Source organism: Panthera pardus, unplaced genomic scaffold (genome assembly GCF_024362965.1).
Source record: "Panthera pardus isolate Hobbes unplaced genomic scaffold, ASM2436296v1 HiC_scaffold_6, whole genome shotgun sequence".
NCBI lineage: Eukaryota > Metazoa > Chordata > Mammalia > Carnivora > Felidae > Panthera > Panthera pardus.
In genome coordinates, this window is record NW_026526991.1 from 77313464 (window position 1) to 77338130 (window position 24667).

The 24667-nt window shown below is 42.7% G+C and overlaps 1 protein-coding gene and 1 pseudogene across 3 annotated transcripts; one reads left to right on the forward strand and one right to left on the reverse strand.

The window, feature by feature from the left end:
- Positions 1–318: 318 nt before the first annotated feature.
- Positions 319–3759, reverse strand: LOC109268806 (uncharacterized). 3 transcript variants are annotated; one of them, XR_008419589.1, is made up of 2 exons: positions 2500–3759; positions 319–418 (listed from the first exon to the last, which is right to left on the reverse strand). XR_008419589.1 is itself a non-coding variant. In XM_053895429.1 (2 exons), exons 1-2 carry the CDS (start codon positions 2696–2698, stop codon positions 2265–2267), a joined length of 312 nt encoding a protein of 103 aa, XP_053751404.1. In that variant the 5' UTR covers positions 2699–2785; the 3' UTR covers positions 2045–2264. The 3 variants fall into 3 exon arrangements, 1 of the variants encoding a protein (XP_053751404.1); XR_008419588.1 differs by lacking the exon at positions 319–418 and adding an exon at positions 2045–2275 and having other exon boundaries at positions 2398–3759; XM_053895429.1 differs by lacking the exon at positions 319–418 and adding an exon at positions 2045–2275 and having other exon boundaries at positions 2398–2785.
- Positions 3760–7368: 3609 nt separating this feature from the next.
- LOC109268800 (heterogeneous nuclear ribonucleoprotein A1-like) lies at positions 7369–8292 on the forward strand (annotated as a pseudogene).
- The last annotated feature ends 16375 nt before the right edge of the window (positions 8293–24667 follow it).

The following is a 24667-nucleotide window of genomic DNA, read 5'->3' on the forward strand; positions in this document are numbered from 1 at the left end:
GGGGGCATTTAGTCCTCCCTCCAGGAGTTTGAGGTTGAGGGCTAGTAGGACAAGGGTCACTATCCTGTACATGTTTAGGGGAGGCACGGTGCAAGGTTAGTTTGAGGGGATTTTTCTTACTCCGGTCTACAGTCCAAGTAGTATTTTTATCAGTGTGTCCCACGAGGTCAGACAGCGGGTCGACAGGCTTCACGTGGGTGTGGTGTATCCAGGTGGGGAGGTTATCTACCTTGATGGCGGTGGGAGTCGTCAGGATGATTTGGTAAGGTCCTTTCCACCTGGGTTCAAGGTTCTCCTGCGGTGTCGCTTGACGAGGACCCAGTCTCCTGGATGATACTGATGAGGAGTGGGTGGGGGCCCCGTCTCATACACTTCTTTTAGTTTAGGCCACACGGCCTCATGAACCCACTGTAGAGCCCTGAGAGAAGACAAGAGGCTGTTATCTTGGTCTAATTGAATGAGGTTTGACTTAAGATTAGGTATGATAGGTGTGGGTCTGCCAAACATGATTTCATGGGGTGTAAGGCCCAACTTGTATGGGGAGTTGCGAACCCTGTACAGAGCATAGGGGAGTAACTCTACCCAATTAGCACCAGTCTCCATAGTCAATTTAGTAAGGGTCTCTTTTAATGTTCTATTCATTCTTTCTACTTGTCCTGAGCTTTGGGGCTGGTAGGCACAATGTAATTTCCAATCTGCCCCAAGTACGGAAGCCAATCCCTGACTTACCTTAGAGACGAATGCAGGTCCATTGTCTGACCCTATCATGACTGGAAAACCATACCTGGGCAGGATTTCTTCTAGGATCTTTTTGGCTACTATCTGCGCCGTTTCCTTCTTGGTTGGAAAGGCTTCAGTCCATCCTGAAAAAGTGTCTACGAACACTAGTAAGTATTTATAGCCGTATTTGCCGGGCTTTACCTCAGTGAAGTCCACTTCCTAGTGGGCTCCTGGTATGGTTCCTCTTTTTCGGTGGCCTTGGGCTGTGGCGTGTGGGTGCGCGTTTTGGAGTTGACATGCAGTACAGGCTGTCACAACCCTTTCCGTCTGGTCAGAGATGTTTCTTAATACCAGTTTGGATTGTCTGAGGAGATCCTGAAGTCTTCAGGGCCCCAAATGGGTAGAGTGGTGTATTTTTGTCAGGATTGCGTGGCCCAATTTTTCGGGAAGGATAAGGCGGTCTCTGGAGTCCCTCCACCATCCATCTGTAACTTGGGTCATGGGGAGCTTGCGCATCCAGATAAGATCATCTTCTGAGTATTCAGGCTGTGGGGGTAAATCTTGGGGCCCTGGGTCTGGTAGCTGCGCAGGTAGTACTTGGATGGGTTTTTGCGCTACCTGGCGTGCAGTTTGGTCAGCTAGATTATTTCCTCGAGAGATTGGATCAGTTATTTTTTGGTGACCTGGGCAATGTACTATGGCCAGTTTCTTAGGGGCCCAAATAGCGGTCAATAGGGCCAGAATTTCATCTTTATTTTTGATGTCTTTGCCTTCAGCAGTGAGTAGTCCCCTCTCACGGTATATTGCCCCATGTATGTGGGCCGTGGCAAAGGCATACCGGCTGTCTGTATATACAGTCACTTTGCGGTCCCGCCCCATTCTTAATGCTTGGGTCAATGCAATTAGTTCTGCCCTTTGGGCAGAAGTCCCTGGGGGCAGAGCCTCTGCCCATATCACTTCAGTCTCAGATGTCACTGCTGCCCCCGCATACCTCTGTCCTTGATGGATGAAGCTGCTTCTGTCAGTGAACCAGGTGACCTCAGCATCAGGTAACGGCCGGTCCTGTAGGTCTTCCCTTGTTCCATGAGGGCTAGTGAGTACTGAATGCTGTGCTCCTGTGTCCACAAGGAATTGCACAGGGGTCCCCTCCACTTGTAGGATTACCCTGGGCTCGGGGAGGGGGTCCGAACCCCATCTCCCCTATTCTGAGTTCTGGGTAAATAGGATGGGGGCCGCTTTGGTTTGCCATGGCTGACCCCGAGCGCAGTTGCTTCTTTTTTGGGACAGTCATGAATCCTTTTTCTTTACAGTAGGCGCATTGGTCTTTGTCTAGGGGGCGCCTAGGGGGGCGAGTTTTCTGTTCTCCTGTGGGCCCTTGATTTTTCTGAACTATGGCGGCTAAGACTTTAGTCATTTCCCTGGTAGCTTTGAGCTGCTTATCCTCTGGAGCGTCCCAATTATTATATACCCGCTGAGCAATGCGGAGTAAATCCTGGATCTGTTTTCCTTCTAAATCCTCTAATTTTTGGAGTTTCTTTTTGATGTCAGGGGCAGCCTGGTTTACAAAAGACATTATAACAGCGGCCTGATTTTCAGGGGCTTCAGGGTCCATGGGAGTGTACTGCCTAAAGGCTTCCATTAATCTTTCTAAAAAGTTGGCAGGGCTCTCTGTCTTACCTTGTATTACCGAGTACACCTTGGCCAAATTGGTGGGCTTGCGTGCTGCAGCCCGGAGACCCGCCATTAGAGTCTGGCGATATATGAGCAGTCGTCCCCTACCTTCTGCCGTGTTGTAGTCCCAATTAGGCCGAGTCAGGGGAAAGGCAGCATTAATGAGGTCAGGGTTAACAGTGGGTCGACCATCTTCCCCGGGGACCAGCTTCCGCGCTTCAAGTTGAATTCTCTCCCTTTCTTCCGTGGTGAACAGGATTCGCAAAAGCTGTTGGCAGTCATCCCAGGTAGGCTGGTGGGTGAACATTATGCTCTCTAGGAGGGCTATAAGATTTCTAGGGTTATCAGAAAACCGAGCATTTTGGGTTTTCTAATTATATAGGTCACTGGTGGAGAAGGGCCAATACTGGAGTCGGGGAGGCGAGAGCTTGGCTCACGCTGGGTGCGCCCTCGAGTTTGGCCGGCTGGCCCTTCACGGTTGGTTTCATTTTCAATAGGGCTTGGCGAGGCTGCTGCCTGTAGCCTCCCTAGTTCTGGCACAGCTGCTGCTTCCCGCCCCCCCAGTTCCCCTTGAGGGGCAACCAGCGGGGCAACTGGTGGGGCGGCCGCTGCAGGCAGGGCCTGGGGTGCAAGGGGAGGGGGAAGATAGGATGGAGGGTCCAGGGATAGTAGGTCCTGACTATCGGGCAATATGGGACTTAGGGGTGCTGAGGGGGTTCGCGGCTTGGTTGGGTCAGTGGAGCGGGCCGCGAGAATCTTACAGGACCCTGAGGAAAGAAAGGGGGACATCCAGGGTGGAGGGTTTTCAACAAGATCTTGCCAGACAAGGATGTAGGGAACCTGGTCTGGGTGGCCCTCTTCTCCTGGCAGGAGGGTTTTGGCCCTGACCTTGGCAACTATAGGCAAACAAAAAGTGCCCTCAGTAGGCCAGCCCACCCCGAAAGTGGGCCACTCAGACCGGCAGAAAGTGATGAGTCTCGACCGGCGGATGTCCAGGCTTAGGTTATGGCCTCTAGCCTGGACATCCTTGAAATTAGCTAGAAGAAGGGAGAGAGGTGTACTCTGGTTCTGTCCCATAGTCTGTATAGGAAAAAATAAATGGGCCAAGTTAGTTTATGTTCCGGGAGCGAGCCGGATATACCTGCAGAGGAGAGGAGACAAGTTAAATCGCAAGCGCGGCGGCAAACAGAAAGTGCCTTGGAGAAGAGACCAGATACAGGACGGGTGTCCGTAACCCGAACAAAGAGTGCTTATGGGCCAAAATGGTGCCCCAGACGGGTGCCAGAGGACGTCTCCTACTGGTCCTGACTGACTGCCCTATAGCGCGTCCGCCAGGGCTAGGTCAGTCACTGATACAGATCCTGCGCTGGAGAGCCAGAAATGAACAGACAAACAGAAACAGACAGAGCCGGCTCACTTACCGATCGGTCTCAGAAATGACCTGTTGACTTGGGGTCTGGTGGGTTTGGGGGGCTATCCCGGACGAGCCCCCAGTGAAACGCCCAGAGTCCAAGAGACCCCAAAAACGAACCACCAGAGTCCAGAGTCAAAGCTAAGCAGCAAGGGTCATTTATTGCAGGTTCGAAACTGGACCTCTGCGCACTTGTTGCCGGTGACGCTAAGAGGCCCCGAGAGAGGTTTTTACAGCCCTTTTATAGACGGGTACAAACAAGTCATGGGGAAATCAGGGATTTTCCACAGTTACAGAGCTGCGATTGGTTGATGTTTAAAGTTGGACACTTAGCAGTATTCGATTGGTTCCTGTCTTTAGGTCAGACCACAACTGGGGGTACGGGTATCTCAATGATTGATCAGGAATACACAGGCACGCCAAGCGACAATGATTGATCGGGAATACACGGGCACGCCAAGCAATTGTACAGAAGCGGAACAAGCTGGTTAGGCTTGGTTAGGTTTCAGTTTCCTGTAACTTAAGCTTTTAAGTTTCAGTTTTCTCAGTCCTCTCAGTAATTTCTGTATTTTTCTTTTTTTTTTCAACGTTTTTTTTTTTTATTTATTTTTGGGACAGAGAGAGACAGAGCATGAACGGGGGAGGGTCAGAGAGAGAGGGAGACACAGAATCGGAAACAGGCTCCAGGCTCCGAGCCATCAGCCCAGAGCCTGACGCCGGGCTCGAACTCACGGACCGCGAGATCGTGACCTGGCTGAAGTCGGACGCTTAACCGACTGCGCCACCCAGGCGCCCCTTTTTTTTTTTTTTTAATTTTTTTTTCAACTTTTTTTTTTATTTATTTTTGGGACAGAGAGAGACAGAGCATGAACGGGGGAGGGTCAGAGAGAGAGGGAGACACAGAATCGGAAACAGGAATTTCTGTATTTTTCAAATTAGGAAGAAAAGATATGATTCATGGACAATTTCTCAAAAAAATTGTCTACTTTCCTATACTGCTTTTACCTATAAGCAAACTTCATTATTTTAGTAAATAAGCCATTTTTCACCCTGGCCTTCACTTATGACAGGGGTTTTTGTATTTAAATGTCTGGAAAACTGTATTGAGATCTCAGTATTGAATGCATTAAAAAAAAATAAGAGGTTGGGGCGCCTGGGTGGCTCAGTCGGTTGAGCGTCCGACTTCAGCCCGGGTCACGATCTCGCGGTCCGTGAGTTCGAGCCCCGCGTCGAGCTCTGGGCTGATGGCTCAGAGCCTGGAGCCTGCTTCCGATTCTGTGTCTCCCTCTCTCCCTGCCCCTTCCCCATTCATGCTCTATCTCTCTCTGTCTCAAAAATAAATAAACGTTAAAAAAAAATTAAAAAAAAAAATAAGAGGCTTCAGAAAAAGAGTTTATTTTTTTAAGTAATCCCTACATGCAACGTGGGGCTCAAACTCACAACCCTGAGATCAAGAGTTGCATATTCTTCTGACTGAGCCAGCCAGAAGAGTTTAAAATCTAAAACACTAAAATGGAATTCATAGAGGATTTGCATTTTCCCATAAAAATATCTTTAAAATATAATATATTTTTTCTAGCTTTATTGAGGTATAATTGACAAATAAAAAGTGTATATATTTAAAGTATACAATGTCATGCTTTGATATATATGCATTATGAAATAATTACTGCAGTCAAGCCAATTAACATACCTATCACCTCACATTGCCACCTTCTGTGTGTGTGTGTGTGTGTGTGTGTGTGTGTGTGTGTGTTGTGAGAATGATGTGATTTAAATTTTTTAAAAAACACCACCTGTCGGGGGCACCTGGGTGGCTCAGTCGGTTAAGCGGCCGACTTCAACTCAGGTCACGATCTCGCGGTCCGTGAGTTCAAGCCCCGCGTCGGGCTCTGGGCTGATGGCTCAGAGCCTGGAGCCTGCTTCCGATTCTGTGTCTCCCTCTCTCTCTGCCCCTCCCCCGTTCATGCTCTGTCTCTCTCTGTCTCAAAAATAAATAAAACGTTAAAAAAAAAATTAAAAAAAAAAACACACCACCTGTCTCTCCTGACAAATTTTAACTTCTCTAAGATCAGGGTCATTGTCTTATTTGCTGTTGTCCTTTAATACAGTGCTCCTAAAACAGTGATAAGTACATAGAAGATGTCTACTAGGGGCACCTGGCTGGCTTAGTCAATTGAGTATCTGACTCTTAATTTCAGCTCAGGTCATGATCTCACAGCCATGAGACTGAGCCCCACATCGGGCTCCTCTCTGGGTGTGGAGCCTGCTTAGAGTCTCTCTCTCCCTCTCCCTCTGCCTCTCTCCTGCTCATGAGCTCTCTCTCATTCTGGCTCACTTTAAAAAAAAAATAGTAAAGACTTCTAGGTTCTGGTTCTGCATGTTAGGAGACTGGAAGTCTCCGCTCTGTCCCAGCAAGAAGTAAAAACCTTAAAAGACTGAAGAATCAATTACTCTTCTTGGATCCAACTCTTCTTGGACAGCAACCCGCTGTTCCCAAGATTGGAGAGACCTACAGGTAAATACAGGGAGCAGAGACTCAAATGGAAACCACCATGAGAAACTTCCAGGATTGGAAACCCAATCTGCAACTGACAAATTGTTAGAGGCTCAACATGGACAAATATGAGAGTTAAAAACTCCAGAAGAACTCAGACATACAAAGGCCACTATACTTTTGTGAGTTATACCTCCAGGAGCTCTACATATCTCAGTTCTCACTGAGATCTACATATTACAGTTCTCACTGTAAATATTGGGAAAAAATCTCTTTGTGCTTCTGGTAGGAGGAGATGAAAAGGAACCAATTTGAAATATACCAGAGCACTGTGTTAAGAACAAGGTCTGCCTTCAGGGGTAACTGTTAACCAGAGCCTAACTAGTTAACCAGAGCCTAACTGAATTGCAAGATGGAAAATATCCAACTCCAGCCCACTCTAGCCATCCTGTCCCACCTAAGCTGGGAGAAAAAAACACAAAAATACTTGTAAATTTCAAAATCCAGAGAAATAGGTTCACCAAGATTGAGACCTAATCACAGGACTATAGAACGCTTCCCTTACTGCCACACTTTTTCACCACATTACTAAAGGCACCACATTACAGCAGGTTTTGTTTTTTTTTTTAACCTGGTACATCCTGTCAAACTATCAAGAAAAATTGTAAGGCACAATAAAAGGCAAAAAACACAATTTGAAGAGATAGAGCAAGCATCAGAATCAGACATGGCAGGGATGTTGACATTATCAAACTGGAACTTAAAATAACTATGATTATATTTGCTGATGGCATGATACTGTATAGAGAAAACCCAAAGACTCCACCAAAAAACTACCAGAACTGCTAAATGAATTCAGTAAAATAGCAGGATACAAAATTGATAGGCAGAAATCTGCAGCATATCTATACTCTAATACTGAAGTAGCAGAAAGAGAAATTAAGGAAACAGTCCCACTTACAATTGCATCAAAAAGAATAAAACGTCTAGGTAAAGACTTAATCAAGGACTTTCTGCTGATGGACAGTGCCAAGGAAGCATCGTTAAAGTCTCCCCTCCCACCACCAGCATGTCTAAGTCAGAGTCTCCCAAAGAGCCTTCATCAGAGTTTTGAGCTTTGAGACAACCCATGAGAGTCTAAGGAGTCATTTTGAGCAATGGGGAATGCTCACACACTGTGGTAACAAGGGATCCAAACACCAAGCACTCCAGAGACTTTGGGTTTGTCACATGTGCCACTGTGGAGGAGGTGGATGCAGCATGAATGCAGGGTCACACAAGGTGGATGGAAGAGTTGTGCCCAAGAGGGCTGTTTCAAGAGAAGATTCTCAAAGACCTGGTGCCCACTTAACTGTGAAAAAGATGTCGGTGGCATTAAAGAAGACACTGAAGAACATCATCTAAGAGATTATTTTGAAAAGTATGGGGAAACTGAAGTGATTGAAATCATGACTGACCGAGGCAGTGGCAAAAAGAGAGGCTTTGCTTTTGTAACATTTGATGACCATGATCTAGACAAGACTGTCATTCAAAAATGCCATACTGTGAATGGCCACAACTGTGAAGTAAGGAAAGTCCTATCTAAGCAAGAAATGGCCAGTTGTTCATCCAGCCAAAGAGGTCAAAGTGGTTCTTTCTGGAAATTGGAGGTGGTTTTGGTGGGAATGACAACTTTGGTCGTGGAGGAAACTTCAGTGGGCAAAGTGGCTTTGGTGGCAGTTCAGGTGGTGGTGGATATGGTGGCCGTGGGGATGGCTATAACAGATTTGGTGGATGGAAGCAACTTTGGAGGTGGTGGAAAAGCTATAATGATTTTGGCAATTACAACAATCAATCTTCATATTTTGGACCCATGAAAGGAGGAAATTTTGGAGGCAGAAGCTTTAGCCCCTATGGTGGTAGAGGCCAATACTTTGCTAAACCATGAAACCAAGGTGGCTATGGAGGTTTCAGCAGCAGCAGCAGTAGCTATGGCAATGGCAGAAGGTTTTAATCACTGCCAGAAAACAAAGGTTAGCAGGAGAGAAGATCCAGAGAAGTGACAGGGAAGCTACAGGTTACAACAGATTTGTGAACTCAGCCACGCACAGTAGTGGCAGGGCCTAGCTCCTACAAAGACATGTTTTAGACAATACTCATGTGTATGGGCAAAAAACTTGAGGACTGTATTTGTGACTAATTGTATAAGATATTATTTTAGTTTCTGTTCGTGGAAAGTGTAAAGCATGCCAACAAAGGGTTTTAATGTAGATTTTTTTTTTGCACCCATGCTGTTGATTGCTAAATGTAATAGTCTCATCATGATGCTGAATAAATGTGTCTTAAAAAAAAAAAAACTTAATCAAGGAAGTGAAAGACCTATACTTCAAAAACTATAAAATACTAATGAAAGAAACTGAAGATGACACAAGCAAATGGAAATATATTTCATGTTCATGGGTTGGGAGAACCAATGTTAAAATGTCTATACTACCCAAAGCAATCTACAGATTTAATACAATCCCTATCAAAATACCAACAGCACTGTTCACAAAACCAGAAAAAATAATCCTAAAATTTGTATGGAACCACCAAAGACCCCGAAGAGCCAAAGTTATCTTGAGAAAGAAGAACAAAGCTAGAAGTATCACATTCCCAGATTTCAAGATATATTACACAACTATAGTAATCAAGACAATATGTGGTACTAGAATGAAAATAGACACATAGGTCAATTGAATAGAATAGAGAGTTCATAAATAAACCCACACTTACATGGTTAACAAATCTATGACAAAGGAGGTAAGAATATGCATTGGGAAAAAGACAGCCTCTTCAACAAATGGTGCTAGAAAACTGGAAAGCTACATGGAAAAGAATGAAACTGAACCACTTTCTTACATCACACACACACACACACACACACACACACACACACAAACTTAAAATGGATTAGGAGCTAAATGTGAGAGCTGCAACCATAAAACTCTTAGAAGAAAACATAGGCAGTAATTTCTTTAGCATTAGCTGTAGAAACATTTTTCTAGATGTGTCTCCTCAGGCAAGGGCAATAAGAGCAAACATAAACTGTTGGGACTGCACCAAAATAAAAAGCTTTGCACAGCAAAGGAAACCACAAACAAAACAAATAAGCAATAGGGGGGCCTAGGTGGCTCAGTTGGTTAACCACCCAACTCTTGTTTTCAGCTCAGGTCATGATCTCACAGTTTGTGAGTTCGAGCCTCACATCTGGCTCTGTGCTGACAGCACGGAGCCTGCTTGGGATCCTCTGTCTCCCTCTCTCTCTTCCCCTCCCCCACTTGCTCTCTATCTCTCTCTCTCTCTCTTAAAATAAATAAACTTTAAAAAAATATTTTAAAAAATAGGCAATATACTGAATGGGAGAAGATATTTGCAAATGACATATTTAACAGGGGATTAATATCCAAAATATATAAAGAACTTACACAGTTCAACACCAAAAAACCAAACAATCTGATTAAAAAATGAGCAGAGGACTTTAATAGACATTTCTTCAAAAAATCATACAGATGGCCAACAGACACATGAGAAGATGCATAACATTACTCATCATCAGGGAAATGCAAATCAAAACCACCAAGAAATATCACTTCACACCTGTCAGAAAGGCTAAAATAAAAAACATAAGAAACAACACGTGTTGGTGAGGATTTGGAGAAAAACGAAACCTTGAGCACTGTTGATGCGAATGCAAATTGGTGTAGCCACTGTGGAAAACAGTACGGAGTTTCCTCAAAAAAAATTAGAAATAGAAACACCACATGGGGGTGCCTGGATGGCTCAGTTGGTTGAGCATCTGACTCTTGATTTTGGCTCAGGTCATGATCTCACGATTTGTGAGATTGAATCCTGCATTGGGCTCTCACTGACAGCATGGAGCCTGCTTGGGATTCTCTCTCTCATCTCTCTCTGCCCCTCCCCCAACTTGTGCACTCTCTCTCTCTCTCAAAAATAAATAAATAAACTTAAAAAAAAAGAATGTCTAAATTTGACACCAAGAAACACCATATGATCTAGTAATTTCACTACTGGCTATTTATCCAAAGAAAACAAAAACACTAATTCAAAAAAGATATATGCAACACTATGGTTATTGCAGCATTATTTACAATAACCAAAATATGGAAGCATCAGTGTCTATCAATACATGAATGGATAAAGAAGATGTGAGATACACACACACACACACACACACACACACACACACACACACACACACATATATGTATACATACATACACACAATGGAATATTACTCAGCCATAGAAAATAAGATCTTGCCATTGGGAACAACATGGATGGTGTGGGGCACTCCGATCAGGTGGGGGCCAGCAGCATGGGCAGTGAAAGAATTCACTCAAGGCAAAACAAAAGAGATAAAGCTTATTGAATATACTGCAAGGGGGCACCAGGCAGGGACAGCAAGGCAGTGCCTGCTATCTGCCACAAGGCAGTGGTAAGGGGTCACAGTTATAGAGTGGACTAAGGGAGTATGGGGGCATATGGGATTTTCCCTTTTTTGGTAATCTTAGGAACTGTGCCTGGTTGTAAGTAGCTCATTGGTCATTTAGGGCCTGTGGCCATTTCAAGGTGGGTCACTTAATGAGCCTGCTTGTATTTAGCTTGGTGGTCACTATGGGCCTTTTTGCCTTGCTCAGGTTTCCATTGCTCAAGCCTATTGCCTAAAAACAGCCCTGACATTGCCCCACCCCTGACAGATCAATAATGACAGATCTTTGGCATGTGGGAGGAGGTCTCATCTTCAGTAGCTTCTTCCTGCTCAATGAGGGGCATAGAGATATCCCTACCTTTGGGTCAACATTGGTCAGTTGGGAATTTATATGTAAGAATTACAAAGGACAGAGGCAGCCAAATCCAAGGTAGACAGCATGCATGAATTTCCCTGATTAAGAAAGGATCATCTGTCAGCTTGAATATATGACAGTGAAGGAATCTTGGAACCAGGCAGAGAGACTTCAGAAAAGACAGTAAGATTATTACTATTATAAGAAAGAATAGCCCGAATAAAAGACCTTTGGTGGTTGACAAAAATCTTCCTCCAGTCCAGAAGTTTAACCAAGTAAAGGAGAGAGATAATTTAAAATGCCAATTTGAGTATTCATGTCTTTTAGTATCCCTGTCACAATTTTGTGGGAATCTAGAGTATATAACTAACACTGCTTTACTAGAGTTTCCTCCTTGAGCTACAGTCAGGATATCAAGGGCCATTTGGTTTTAGAGGGCCACCTTTTGAATTTGTAGGTGACTACGTGTTGGGCTTGGTGAAAGGTTAAAGGTTTGGCAAAAAACTCTATTTGTAACTTTGCATCAACAGAGGCCGTTCCTAAGACAAATACAGCTAAGGGATGACACCACCAAGAAGCCCTTTTTGTCTGATGTCTAACCTTAACAAATATCCTAATTATGAGGAATCACTGGCAAGTGGGAGAAGACTTCTCTGGGGATATGGGCATCCCCAAGTGTATCCTCTATTTAATCATAAGGAAAGTGGGGCCATCCACTATTTCTATCATAAGCCCATAATTAACCTTATGGAGTGGGGTACATTCCAGCTTTTGAGGAACAATTTTGTCATTTCAGCCACACAGAATTGGCCAAGGTGATATCTGAGTTATACAGCTGTTGGGCAGTCCATCCCATTTTATAGCTGTTCAAATAATCATATGTCCATGGGGTTCTGTTATTATCAAGAACGAAGATTGTCTATACATGAGCTATTGTGGCAAATTCTCTGAAGGCTACTTAAGCCTTGTCTAGCTTAAGCAAACAACAAACATTCAAAGACAATCAGAAATTGAATTTAACATCCACAAAGGTGTGTTATTGAAACACAATTGTTCTCTCTAAAATCATCCTCATTTCAAATCAAGACTGATTCATTTGAAAAACAAGTCCAATTTCAACAAACTTGGCCTAATTATTTACATAAGCTTAGTAAGAATAGTGATTGACCATATGGATTCTTTAAAACCTGTTTTGCTGGAACTTTTCAAAAGGAATCTCTAGATTGAACTTTTAATAGACTCTCGAGGTCAGAAGTCAAGCCAAATACTTGCCATCAGACATGCCTGCAATACCTGGAGATTTGGCTGAATTTCTCTTCTCGAGGTTCCCAAAATATCCTCAGTTTCCTGCACCTGCCAGAAAGTGATATTCTTTACTCACCTGGTAACACTGCTGGGAACTCTGTAAGAAAGGTATCAGGCCAACATTTCCAAGGAGCTTCATTGGCTCCATAAAGTCAACCATAGTTCCTTAATGCTGTCTGGTCATATCTGAATCTAGGCATGCCTCTCTCAAACATGATATTTCAGTCAAAGCCCTGGTAATATAGCCAATATTTCCAATGGTGTCCTGTTGCAAGGAGAACAGATTCTCATTGAACTTATGCAAATAATTACAATTGCCATGGAAGAAAGAATACTCACTAAGAATTTCTGAATATCAGAGGGTTCAACTAGGGAGAAAAGTAAAATATGTTTCAATTTGTTCACAAAAAGGATATTTAATCACATTTCTGCAAGTCATACATATTTTATTTAATTTTTATTTTATTTTTTTTCAATATATGAAATTTATTGTCAAATTGGTTTCCATACAACACCCAGTGCTTTTCCCGACAGGTGCCCTCCTCAATACCCATCACCCACCCTCCCCCCCCTCCCTCCCCCCATCAACCCTCAGTTTGTTCTCAGTTTTTAACAGTCTCTTATGCTTTGGCTCTCTCCCACTCTAACCTCTTTTTTTTTTCCTACCCCTCCCCCATGGGTTTCTGTTAAGTTTCTCAGGATCCAAAAAAGAGTGAAAACATATGGTATCTGTCTTTCTCTGTATGGCTTATTTCACTTAGCATAACACTCTCCACTTCCATTCATGTTGCTACAAAGGGCCATATTTCATTCTTTCTCATTGCCATGTAGTGCTCCATTGTGTATATAAACCACAATTTTTTATCCATTCATCAGTTGATGGACATTTAGGCTCTTTCCATAATTTGGCTATTGTTGAGAGTGCCGCTATAAACATTGGGGTACAAGTGCCCCTGTGCATCAGAACTCCTGTATCCCTTGGGTAAATTCTTATCAGTGCTACTGCTGGGTCATAGGGTAGGTCTATTTTTAATTTTTTGAGGAACCTCCACACTGTTTTCCAGAGTGGCTGCACCAGTTTGCATTCCCACCAACAGTGCAAGAGTGCAAGACTGTTTCTCCACATCCTGTCCAGCATCTATAGCCTCCTGATTTGTTCATTTTGGCCACTCTGACTGGCGTGAGGTGATATCTCAGTGTGGTTTGGATTTCTATTTCCCTGATGAGGAATGACATTGAGCATCTTTTCATGTGCCTATTTGCCATCCGGATGTCTTCTTTAGAGAAGTGTCTATTCATGTTTTCTGCCCATTTCTTCACTGGGTTATTTGTTTTTCAGGTGTGGAGTTTGGTGAGCTCTTTATAGATTTTGGATACTAGCCCTTTGTCCGATATGTCATTTGCAAATATCTTTTCGCATTCTGTTGGTTGCCTTTTAGTTTTGTTGGTTGTTTCCTTTGCTGTGCAGAAGCTTTTTATCTTCATAAGGTCCCAGTAGTTCATTTTTGCTTTTAATTCCCTTGCCTTTGGGGACGTGTCAAGTAAGAAATTGCTGCGGCTGAGGTCAGAGAGGTCTTTTCCTGCTTTCTCCTCTAGGGTTTTGATGGTTTCCTGTCTCACATTCAGGTCCTTTATCCATTTTGAGTTTATTTTTGTGAATGGTGTGAGAAAGTGGTCTAGTTTCAACCTTCTGCATGTTGCTGTCCAGTTCTCCCAGCACCATTTGTTAAAGAGACTGTCCTTTTTCCATTGAATGTTCTGTCCTGCTTTGTCAAAGATGAGTTGGCCATACCTTTGTGGGTCTAGTTCTGGGGTTTCCATTCTATTCCATTGGTCTATGTGTCTGTTTTTGTGCCAATATCATGCTGTCTTGATGATGACAGCTTTGTAGTAGAGGCTAAAGTCTGGGATTGTGATGCCTCCTGCTTTGGTCTTCTTCTTCAAAATTACTTTGGCTATTCGGGGCCTTTTGTGGTTCCATATGAATTTTAGGATTGCTTGTTCTAGCTTCGAGAAGAATGCTGGTGCAATTTTGATTGGGATTGCATTGAATGTGTAGATAGCTTTGGGTAGTATTGACATTTTGACAATATTTATTCTTCCAACCCATGACCACGGAATGTTTTTCCATTTCTTAATATCTTCTTCAATGTCCTTCATAAGCTTTCTATAGTTTTCAGCATACCGATCTTTTACATCTTTGTTTAGATTTATCCCTAGGTATTTTATGCTTCTTGGTGCAATTGTGAACGGGATCAGTTTCTTTATTTGTCTTTCTGTTGCTTCATTGTTAGTGTATAAGAATGCAACTGATTTCTGTACATTGATTTTGTATCCTGCGACTTTGCTAAATTCATGTATCAGTTCTAGCAGACTTTTGGTGGAGTCTATCGGATTTTCCATGTATAATATCATGTCATCTGCAAAAAGTGAAAGCTTGACTTCATCTTCGCCAATTTTGATGCCTTTGATTTCCCTTTGTTGTTTGATTGCTGATGCTAGAACTTCCAACACTATGTTAAACAACAGCGGTGGGAGTGGGCACCCCTGTCATGTTCCTGATCTCAGGGAAAAAGCTCTCAGTTTTTCCCCATTGAGGATGATGTTAGCTGTGGGCTTTTCAGAAATGGCTTTTATGATGTTTAAGTATGTTCCTTCTATCCCGACTTTCTCGAGGGTTTTTATTAAGAAAAGTTGCTGAATTTTGTCAAATGCCTTTTCTGCATCGATTGACAGGATCCTATGGTTCTTATCTTTTCTTTTATTAATGTGATGTATCATGTTGATTGATTTGCGAATGTTGAACCAGCCCTTCCTCCCAGGAATGGATCCCACTTGATCATGGTGAATAATTCTTTTTGTATGCTGTTGAATTCGATTTGCTAGTACCTTATTGAGAATTTTTGCATCCATATTCATCAGGGATATTGGCCTGTAGTTCTCTTTTTTTACTGGGTCTCTGTTTGGTTTAGGAATCAAAGTAATACTGGCTTCATAGAATGAGTCTGGAAGTTTTCCTTCCCTTTCTATTTTTTGGAATAGCTTGAGAAGGATAGGTATCATTTCTGCTTTAAACGTCTGGTAGAACTCCCCTGGGAAGCCATCTGGTCCTGGACTCTTATTTGTCAGGAGATTTTTGATTACTGATTCAATTTCTTCGCTGGATATGGGTCTGTTCAAGCTTTCTATTGCCTCCTGATTGAGTTTTGGAAGTGTGTGGGTGTTTAGGAATTTGTCCATTTCTTCCAGGTTGTCCAGTTTGTTGGCATATAGTTTTTCATAGTATTCCCTGATAATTGCTTGTATCTCTGAGTGATTGGTTGTAATAATTCCATTTTCATTCATGATTTTATCTATTTGGGTCATCTCCCTTTTCTTTTTGAGAAGCCTGGCTAGAGGTTTGTTAATTTTGTTTATTTTCTCAAAAAACCAACTCTTGGTTTCATTGATCTGCTCTACAGTTTTTTTAGATTCTATATTGTTTATTTCTGCTCTAATCTTTATTATTGCTCTTCTTCTGCTGGGTTTGGGGTGTCTTTGCTGTTCTGCTTCTATTTCCTTTAGGTGTGCTGTTAGATTTTGTATTTGGGCTATTTCTTGTTTCTTGAGATAGGCCTGGATTACAATGTATTTTCCTCTCAGGACTGCCTTCGCTGTATCCCAAAGCGTTTGGATTGTTGTATTTTCATTTTCTTTTGTTTCCATATATTTTTTAATTTCTTCTCTAATTGCCTGGTTGACCCATTCATTCTTTGGTAGGGTGTTCTTTAACCTCCATGCTTTTGGAGGCTTTCCAGACTTTTTCCTGTGGTTGATTTCAAGCTTCATAGCATTGTGGTCTGAAAATATGCATGGTATGATCTCAATTCTTGTATACTTATGAAGGGTTTTTTTGTGACCCAGTATGTGATCTATCTTGGAGAATGTTCCATGTGCACTCGAGAAGAAAGTATATTCTGTTGCTTTGGGATGCAGAGTTCTAAATACATCTGTCAAGTCCATCTGATCCAATGTATCATTCAGGGCCCTTGTTTCTTTATTGACTGTGTGTCTAGATGATCTATCCATTTCTGTAAGTGGAGTGTTAAAGTCCCCTACAATTACCACATTCTTATCAATAAGGTTGCTTATGTTTGTGAGTAATTGTTTTATATATTTAGGGGCTCCCGTATTTGGTGCACAGACATTTATAATTGTTAGCTCTTCCTGATGGATAGACCCTGTAATTATTATATAATGCCCTTCTTCATCTCTTGTTACAGCCTTTAATTTAAAGTCTAGTTTGTCTAAGTATGGCTACTACAGCTTTTTTTTTACTTCCAGTAGCATGATAGATAGTTCTCCATCCTCTCACTTTCAATCTGAAGGTGTCCTCCAGTCTAAAATGAGTCTCTTGTAGACAGCAAATAGACGGGTCTTGTTTTTTTATCCATTCTGATACCCTATGTCTTTTGGTTGGCACATTTAGTCCATTTAAGTTCAGTGTTATTATAGAAAGATATGGGTTTAGAGTCATTGTGATGTCTGTAGGTTTCATGCTTGTAGCGATATCTCTGGTACTTTGTCTCACAGGATCCCCTTTAGGATCTCTTGTAGGGCTGGTTTAGTGGTGATGAATTCCTTCAGCTTTTGTTTGTTTGGGAAGACCTTTATCTCTCCTTCTATTCTAAATGACAGATTTGCTGGATAAAGGATTCTCGGCTGCATATTTTTTCTGTTCATCACATGGAAGATTTCCTGCCATTCCTTTCTGGCCTGCCAAGTTTCAGTAGAGAATCAGTCACGAGTCTTATAGGTCTCCCTTTACATGTTAGAGCACGTTTATCCCTAGCTGCTTTCAGAATTTCCTCCTTATCCTTGTATTTTGCCAGTTTCACTATGATATGTCATGCAGAAGATCGATTCAAGTTACGTCTAAAGGGAGTTCTCTGTGCCTCTTGGATTTCAATGCCTTCTTCCTTCCCCAGATCAGGGAAGTTCTCAGGTATGATTTATTCAAGTATAGCTTCAGCATATTTCCCTCTCTCTTCCTCCTCTGGAATACCAATTATGTGTAGATTATTTCTCTTTAGTGCATCACTTAGTGTTCTCTAATTTTCCCCTCATACTCCTGGAATTTTTAATCTTTTTCTCAGTTTCCTCTTTTTCCATAATTTTATCTTCTAGATCACCTATTCTCTCCTCTGCCTCTTCAATCTGTGCCATGGTTGTCTCCATTTGATTTTGCAGCTCGTTTATAGCATTTTTTAGCTCCTTCTGACTGTTCCTTAGTCCCTTGATCTCTGTAGCAATAGATTTTCTGCTGTCCTCTATACTGTTTTCAAGCTGAGCGATTAATTTTATGACTATTATTCTAAATTCACTTTCTGTTATATTATTTAAATCCTTTTTGATCAGTTCGTTAGCTGTTGTTATTTCCTGGAGATTCTTTTGAGGGGAATTCTTCCGTTTTGTCATTTTGGATAGTCCCTGGAGTGGTGCTGAACTGCAGGGCACCTCCCCTGTGCTGTCTTGAATAACTTGCGTTGGTGGGGGGGGGCCACAGTCAGACCTGATGTCTGCCCCCAGCCAGACCTGATGTCTGCCCCCAGCCCACCTCTGGGGCCACAATCAGACTGGTGTGTGCCTTCTCTTCCCCCCTCCTAGGGGCGGGGTTCACTGTGGGGTGGCGTGGCCTGTCTGGGCTACTAGCACACTGCCAGGCTTTGGTGCTGGGGATCTGAGGTATTAGCTGGAGTCGATTGGCAAGGTGCACAGGGGTGGGAGGGGCAGACTCAGCTCACTTATCCTTGGGTGATCCTCTTCGGGAGGGGCCCTGTGGCCCCGGGAGAGAGTCAGACCCGCTGCCAGAGGGATGGATCCGCAGAAGCACAGTGCTGGGTGTTTGCGCGGTGCAAGCAAGTTCCCTGGGAGGAACTGGTTCCCTTTGAGATTTTGGCTGGGGGATGGGCGAGGGAGATGGTGCTGGTGAGCGCCTTTGTTCCCCACCAAACTGAGCTCTGTCGTCTGGGGGCTCAACAACTCTCCCTCCCTTTGTCCTCCAGCCTTCCTGCTTTCTGAGCAGAGCTGTTAACTTATAACCTTCCAGATGTTAAGTCCCGCTTGCTGTCTGAACACATTCCATCCGGCCCCTTCGCTTTTGCAAGCCAGACTCGGGGTCTCTGCTTGGCCAGCGGGCTGCCCCTCTGCCCCGGCTCCCTCCCGCCAGTCCGTGGAGCGTGTACTGCCTCTCCGCCCTTCCTACCCTCTTCCATGGGCCTCTCGTCTGCGCTTGGCTCTGGAGACTCCGTTCTGCTAGTCTTCTGGCAGTTTTCTGGGTTATTTAGGCAGGTGTAGGTGGAATCTAAGTGATCAGCAGGACGCGGTGAGCCCAGCGTCCTCTTACACCGCCATCTTCTCTCTGACCAGTCACAGATATTTTAACAGAAAATTTTCTCAATCTAGAAGAGCGAACATTATAGAACCTGTAATGTTTCAACCAAGAGTCACAAAAACTATAATCATCTTTCTCAATTCATTCAGACCCACATTACCAATTCTAATTGTTTGGTTGCAGCTTTTTTGCTAGTTCTGGAAATTCTCACCAGTTCAATTTTATGATCTTAAAGACATCAAATACCTGTATTAATTAAAAAAAAGAAAAAAGTCCTTTTCATGACTTTCCTTGATGACAAAACTCATTTGCAAAAGCATCAGACATGGAAATCTGGTTATTTCTGTGACACATAACACCTCAATAATCAGAATATCAAGCAATGACCTTATACCAGAACATAAGATACCAAATAAACAAGACTAATTAGTCAAAAAAAAAAAAAAAAAAGGACTTCATTTATAATTAAAATCTCAGGGAAGTTTGTTAACAACCTTAGAAAATTAAAAAAAATAATGTTTATTTTTGAGAGAGAGTGCAAGTGGGGCAGGGGCAGAGAGAGAGGGACAGCAGTGAGCCCAATGCAGGGTTCATACTCCTGAGCTGAGAAGTTATGCCCTGAGCCGACGTCACTCAACCAACTGAGCCACCCAGGCGCCTCAAAAACCTTAGAAATTTTAAAAGCACATGCCTAAATAGGATTACTTACACATAATGAAGGTGGCAATAAGAGATTCTCCAGGAAGCCACACAATTCTTACCAAAACTTAGCTCCTTTAACATTGAGAGGTTTTAACTGTCTTAAGTAATCAAAGGCCTGATAAAGACAAAGCATAGAAGCTTTGGTTTTCTGCACAGATAAATAAACCCCTTTGTTTACATTTTCTTATCAAGAGCAGACCAACAATCCAAGAAAACATTGTCTTTTGAACAGAGGGTAAAGAGTTTCAATCTTATACCAGTGTATGTTTTTTAAAATATTTTATTTATTAATTTTAATGTTTATTTATTTTTGAGAGAGAGAGAGACACACACACAGAGTGTGAGTGGGGGAGGGGCAGAGAAAGAGAGGGAGACGGAAATCTGAAGCAGGCTCCAGGCTCTGAGCTGTCAGCACAGAACCCAACACGGGGCTAGAAACCACGAGCCATGAGATCTTGACCTGATCACGACCTAAGTCGGACACTTAACCGACTGAGCCACCCAAGTGCCTCACCAGTGTATTTTTAAAATCCACTCATTTCAATCTTAGTCTGTCCTGACCACACATAAAATTCTTTTCTAAAGATTTCCATTCACAAACCTACAACTTTCTTTTGCATTCCGATTTTGTCCTAAGCCTTTTCTCTCTAAATAACCCACCTCATTTTAGGACAAAATTGTCTTCTTCCCTCAACACAAATGTATTCACATTCCTTCTATCCTCCTTATACATCTCCTGCTTTCCCACCTACAGAGTTGCTTTCCTTATCATCTCCATCAGTCTTAATGACATTTAGCAGGAGTTTAACTCTTAGAAACCTTCGTCTCCACTGAAAAGTAAGTAGTAACCAACTGTGAACTGTCTATTACATTAGGATTGTACACTAGCATATTACACTAGGTAGATTTTTGAATACATTTCATAATTTTTAGGAACATACATTTATCATAGTACAAATTTTCAGTAAGGCACAAAGCACATTTTCCAATACATCCAAGTATCTTTAGTTTCTCTGAAATAAGAAGTCAAAAGTAGATCAACCTTATGTTTAGTAATTAATGTTTCAGTATATTATCTTACTTGGAAAAGACTTAGATTTCCAATGAATCCAACCCAATTTATCATTTAACTTAGCAAAACCTCAAAGTTTCAGGTTACCAAAGATTTTGAAAGCTATCTTAACAATTACCCATGAGAACTTTGAGACAGACAAAATTAACCATTATTTTAAGCCATTTTTTTTTGCTAACAAATTGCAACAGAGATAACATGAGCTCATTTAACCTTTAGTAAACCCTGGTACAATAGAAGTTTTATATTTAATGTCGATAACTCTAAAGACCGATCTATTTTAGTTAAACCAACAAACTGTAGTTTGCTTTAAATATCAACTATGTTGCATCTGTGTCCACTAAAATCCATCAGTTTGTTCTCCATTGGCAATTTTTACCTAGGACACCTATAGGGAAATCTAATGTGGGTGGTTTGAGTCCATGTGCCTTCAGGGGAGGGGAAAGATGGTGGAGTAAAAGAGAGGTCATCTAGAAGGTCTGCAGTGTCAGATGAGCCATGAAACCAAGCAAGACACATTCTGCATGTTTTGCGAAGGTTGGGATTTGGGGGACAAAGCCATAAAGGTCTGAATATGTGGGAACTCTGACCATCTAGAGGAGTTCCAGCAAAAGAGGTCAAGCTGGAAAGTAAATTATAAGAAAGGTTTCCATGAATGTCCACACCTCTTGATCTGGGAGTTTGTATTGAGGCCAGGAAACATTATATTAAAAGATGAGACATTTTTCCTTAAAACTTGGGGGTCAAATGTGTTCCCATTTTTAAGAATACAGCCCAAGGGCAGGTCCAAGGAATACACATACAGAATCTGAAATAGAGGGGGTGTGCTCATAGTGGGAAAGTCTGGCTGCTGGTTTCCAAAGGGGTGGCCCACCAAAGGGAACAGAGCTCCAACTTGTGGTCCCGATTTCAGTCAGGGCATCCCACTGATCTGAAAAAGGACCAGACCTTATACAGGACAACTGACTCTACTAGGGTGTCCCAAGGAGAGGGTCAGAGCAAAGGGCAATTTTAATCCTTGCTGGGGCATCCCCTGCAACACAGAAAGCTGAACACCAGGTGGCCAAATTGGGTTGGAGAAAGGATGGGGAGGACTTACCATTCAGACACGTCAGAATGTGTTTTGCCTATAGATCAAGATGGCAGCTGGATCTCCAGGAAGGAAGGAAATGTGGGGGGCGTGGTGAAAGAAACACAGCAGTTGAGAGTCAGCCAGTGTCATGAAAGTGTCCCAACTGGGTCCGTAGAGTGTGCAGACTCACCCTAAACAAGTTACAGATGGAGTGTCAGAGGAGGGGAAAGCAGTCCTTTGCCCTCACACGCCTGGGCAGTCTGACCTGTTGCCTCAGACTTTGGACCACATGAGGGAGATGACCCGGCCAGAACTTCAGAAGTCTGAGGAATACTAGGGTTACACTGTGGAAATGCCAAAGAAAGAAAGGAGAGGGAGGGAAGAATCCCTCTGAAGGGCAAAGAGGGAAATCCCTCACCCTTCTAGGAAAGAATGGTCTGGTGGGTTCCCCCTGGATCTTCGGATCCTTACTGAGGGGTAACCTCACTGGAGTTTGTCAGTTCCCCAAAGAGTACTAGAGTCGGTTCACTGAGGGAAAGTCCCAAGATATTCCTGGAGAATCTGGGGACAGTCCCAGGATAACAAAGGGTCCCAATACGGGCCACCAAATGTGGGGCGCTCTGATTGGGTGGGGGCTGGCAGCACGGGTAGTGAAAGAATTCATCCAAGACAGAATGAAAGAGACACAAGTTTATTGAATACACTGCAAGAAAGTAGCGGGCAGGACAGCAAAGGAGAGATTGTCTGCCACAAGGCAGTGGCGAGGGTCCATAGTTAAAGAGCTGAGTAAGGGAGTATGGGGACATATGGAATCTTCCCTTTTTTGGTAATCTTAGGAACTGTGACTGGTTGTAAGCAGTCCATTGGTCATTTAGGGCCTGTGGCCATTTCAAGGTGGGTCACTTAATAAGCCTGTTTGTATTCAGCTTGGTGGTCACCATGGGCCCTTTGCCTTGCTCACCTCTCCTTTGTTCAAGCCTGTTGCCTACCAGTGGCCCTCACAGATAGACCTAGAGGGTATAGAGCTAAATGAAATAATTCATGTGGGACCCAAGGAATTTAACAAAAATCCCCTACCCCTGGACAAGCAGAGCAAGACTAACTCCATTTTGTGCTACACCCACCATCTCATATATAACCCCCACATGACCTACTTGTTGCTCAAGACACTCCCCCACCCTAGTTAAGCCACTGAGCACACCCTTACTGGAGACCGGCTCATATAGGAATACGGAACCACTAACCACCAAAGAATGTAAACCCCGCCTTTTGCCCGCCAAACTTGCGCGCCAATTCTGACCAGAGTGATAGGCTAGTTCAAACAGTTACTATAGGGTAAATTGTAATTCAATTGGCCACCTGTGTGTGGACTAACATGATTATGCAACTTTCTGTGTGTGTTACAATCTCATTGGCCACCGGCCCCTATAAAACTGCTACGCCTTTTAACGTAGGGGTCCAAGTCCCTGCTCTGCTGTGTCGGGTATACTTGGGCCCAAGCTCAAGCTTGCAAATAAACCCTCGTGCGTTTGCATCAGTATCGGCTCCTTGGTGGTCTCTTGGATTTGAAATCGGGGGCATTACAATTCAGAGAAAGACAAAGGCTGTATGATTTCATTCATATGTGGAATTTAAGAAGCAAATGAACAAAGACAAAAAAGAGACAAACAAAAAAATATACTCTTAAACACAGAGAACACACTTGTGGTTGCCAGAGCAGTGGTGGGTGGAAGGATGAACCTAACAGATAAAGAGGATTAAGCACAACAGATAAATAAACTGTGAATAACATTTTAAACAGCTTTATTGAAGTATAATTCACATATCATCCAATTTACCCTTTTAAAGTGTGCAATTCAGGGGTGCCGGGCCGGTTCAGTCAGTAGTAGAGCATGGGATTTGTAATCTCAGGGTCGTGAGTTCACAACCCACGTCAGATGTGGAGCCTACTTTAAAAAAAAATTAAATTAAATTAAAAAGTAAAGTGTGCAATTCAATGGTTTTAGTGTATTCAATTATGCTCCCATCATCACAATCAATTTTAGAACATTTTCATCACCTCAAATAGAAACCACGTAGTCTTTACCTATGACCCCCCCCCCTCCCCTGCCCCAATCCCTCCGCACTTTGTGGAGTACTTTGTGACTGGCTTCTTTCATTTAGCATAATCTTTTCAAGGTTCTTTCAGGTTATATAAGCACTTCATTACTTTTTACTGATGAATAACATTCCATAGTACAAATTTACCACAAGTTGTTTGTTTTGCTTTGTCTATTCACCAGATGAAGAACATTTGCGTTGTTCCTCCGGTTCTATTTAGCATATGAAAGCCTAGTCCTCTGAGATTACCTTTCAATTCCCAAGCAGTTTTTGAGCACAGGTATTTTTATCATTTTTATCACAGCTCCAAATTACTTCTTGGTTGGCTCATGAATGCAATCCTTGCTGAAATATATTCTGAAAACCCATAATAAAATTAAAGGATTTTGTTTTGTTTTAAAATCAGTTTATAAGACTTTTCAGAAATGTTTCTGGCAATATAGTTGCTCTTTTATTTTCTTTTGTAAAATTATATGAATAAAATATTTTTTAACATCAAGAGTAAACTGACTCACAAACACGGGGAAAAGAAATCAAAAGCCATATTCGGATGAAAAGGAACTTTTTTCCAGGAGACATAACAATGCAGCTTATGGAATTAGAACATTCTTGCCTCTCTTTTGAATCCTTCCTCAGTATATAATTGCTGAAGAATGGGGCATCCAACTTTAGCTCAGGTTCATGATCTCGTAGTTCATGAGTTCCAGCCCCATGTCCTGCTCTGTGCTGACAGCTGGGAGCCTGGAGCCCGCTTTGGATTCTGTCTTCCTCTCCCTGCCCATCTGCCACTTGCGTTCTGTTTCTCTCTCAAATATAAACGTTAAAAAAAAGAAGAAGAAGAAGAAGTAGAAGAGTAAAAAGAAGAAGAGTGAAAAAGAGTAGAAGAGTAAAAAAGAGAAGAGTAAAAAAAAGAAGTAA

Excerpts from the sequence above, each read along its gene's own strand:
- LOC109268806 (XM_053895429.1), bottom strand. The coding sequence starts at position 2,698 with ATGTTCACCCACCAGCCTACCTGGGATGACTGCCAACAGCTTTTGCGA.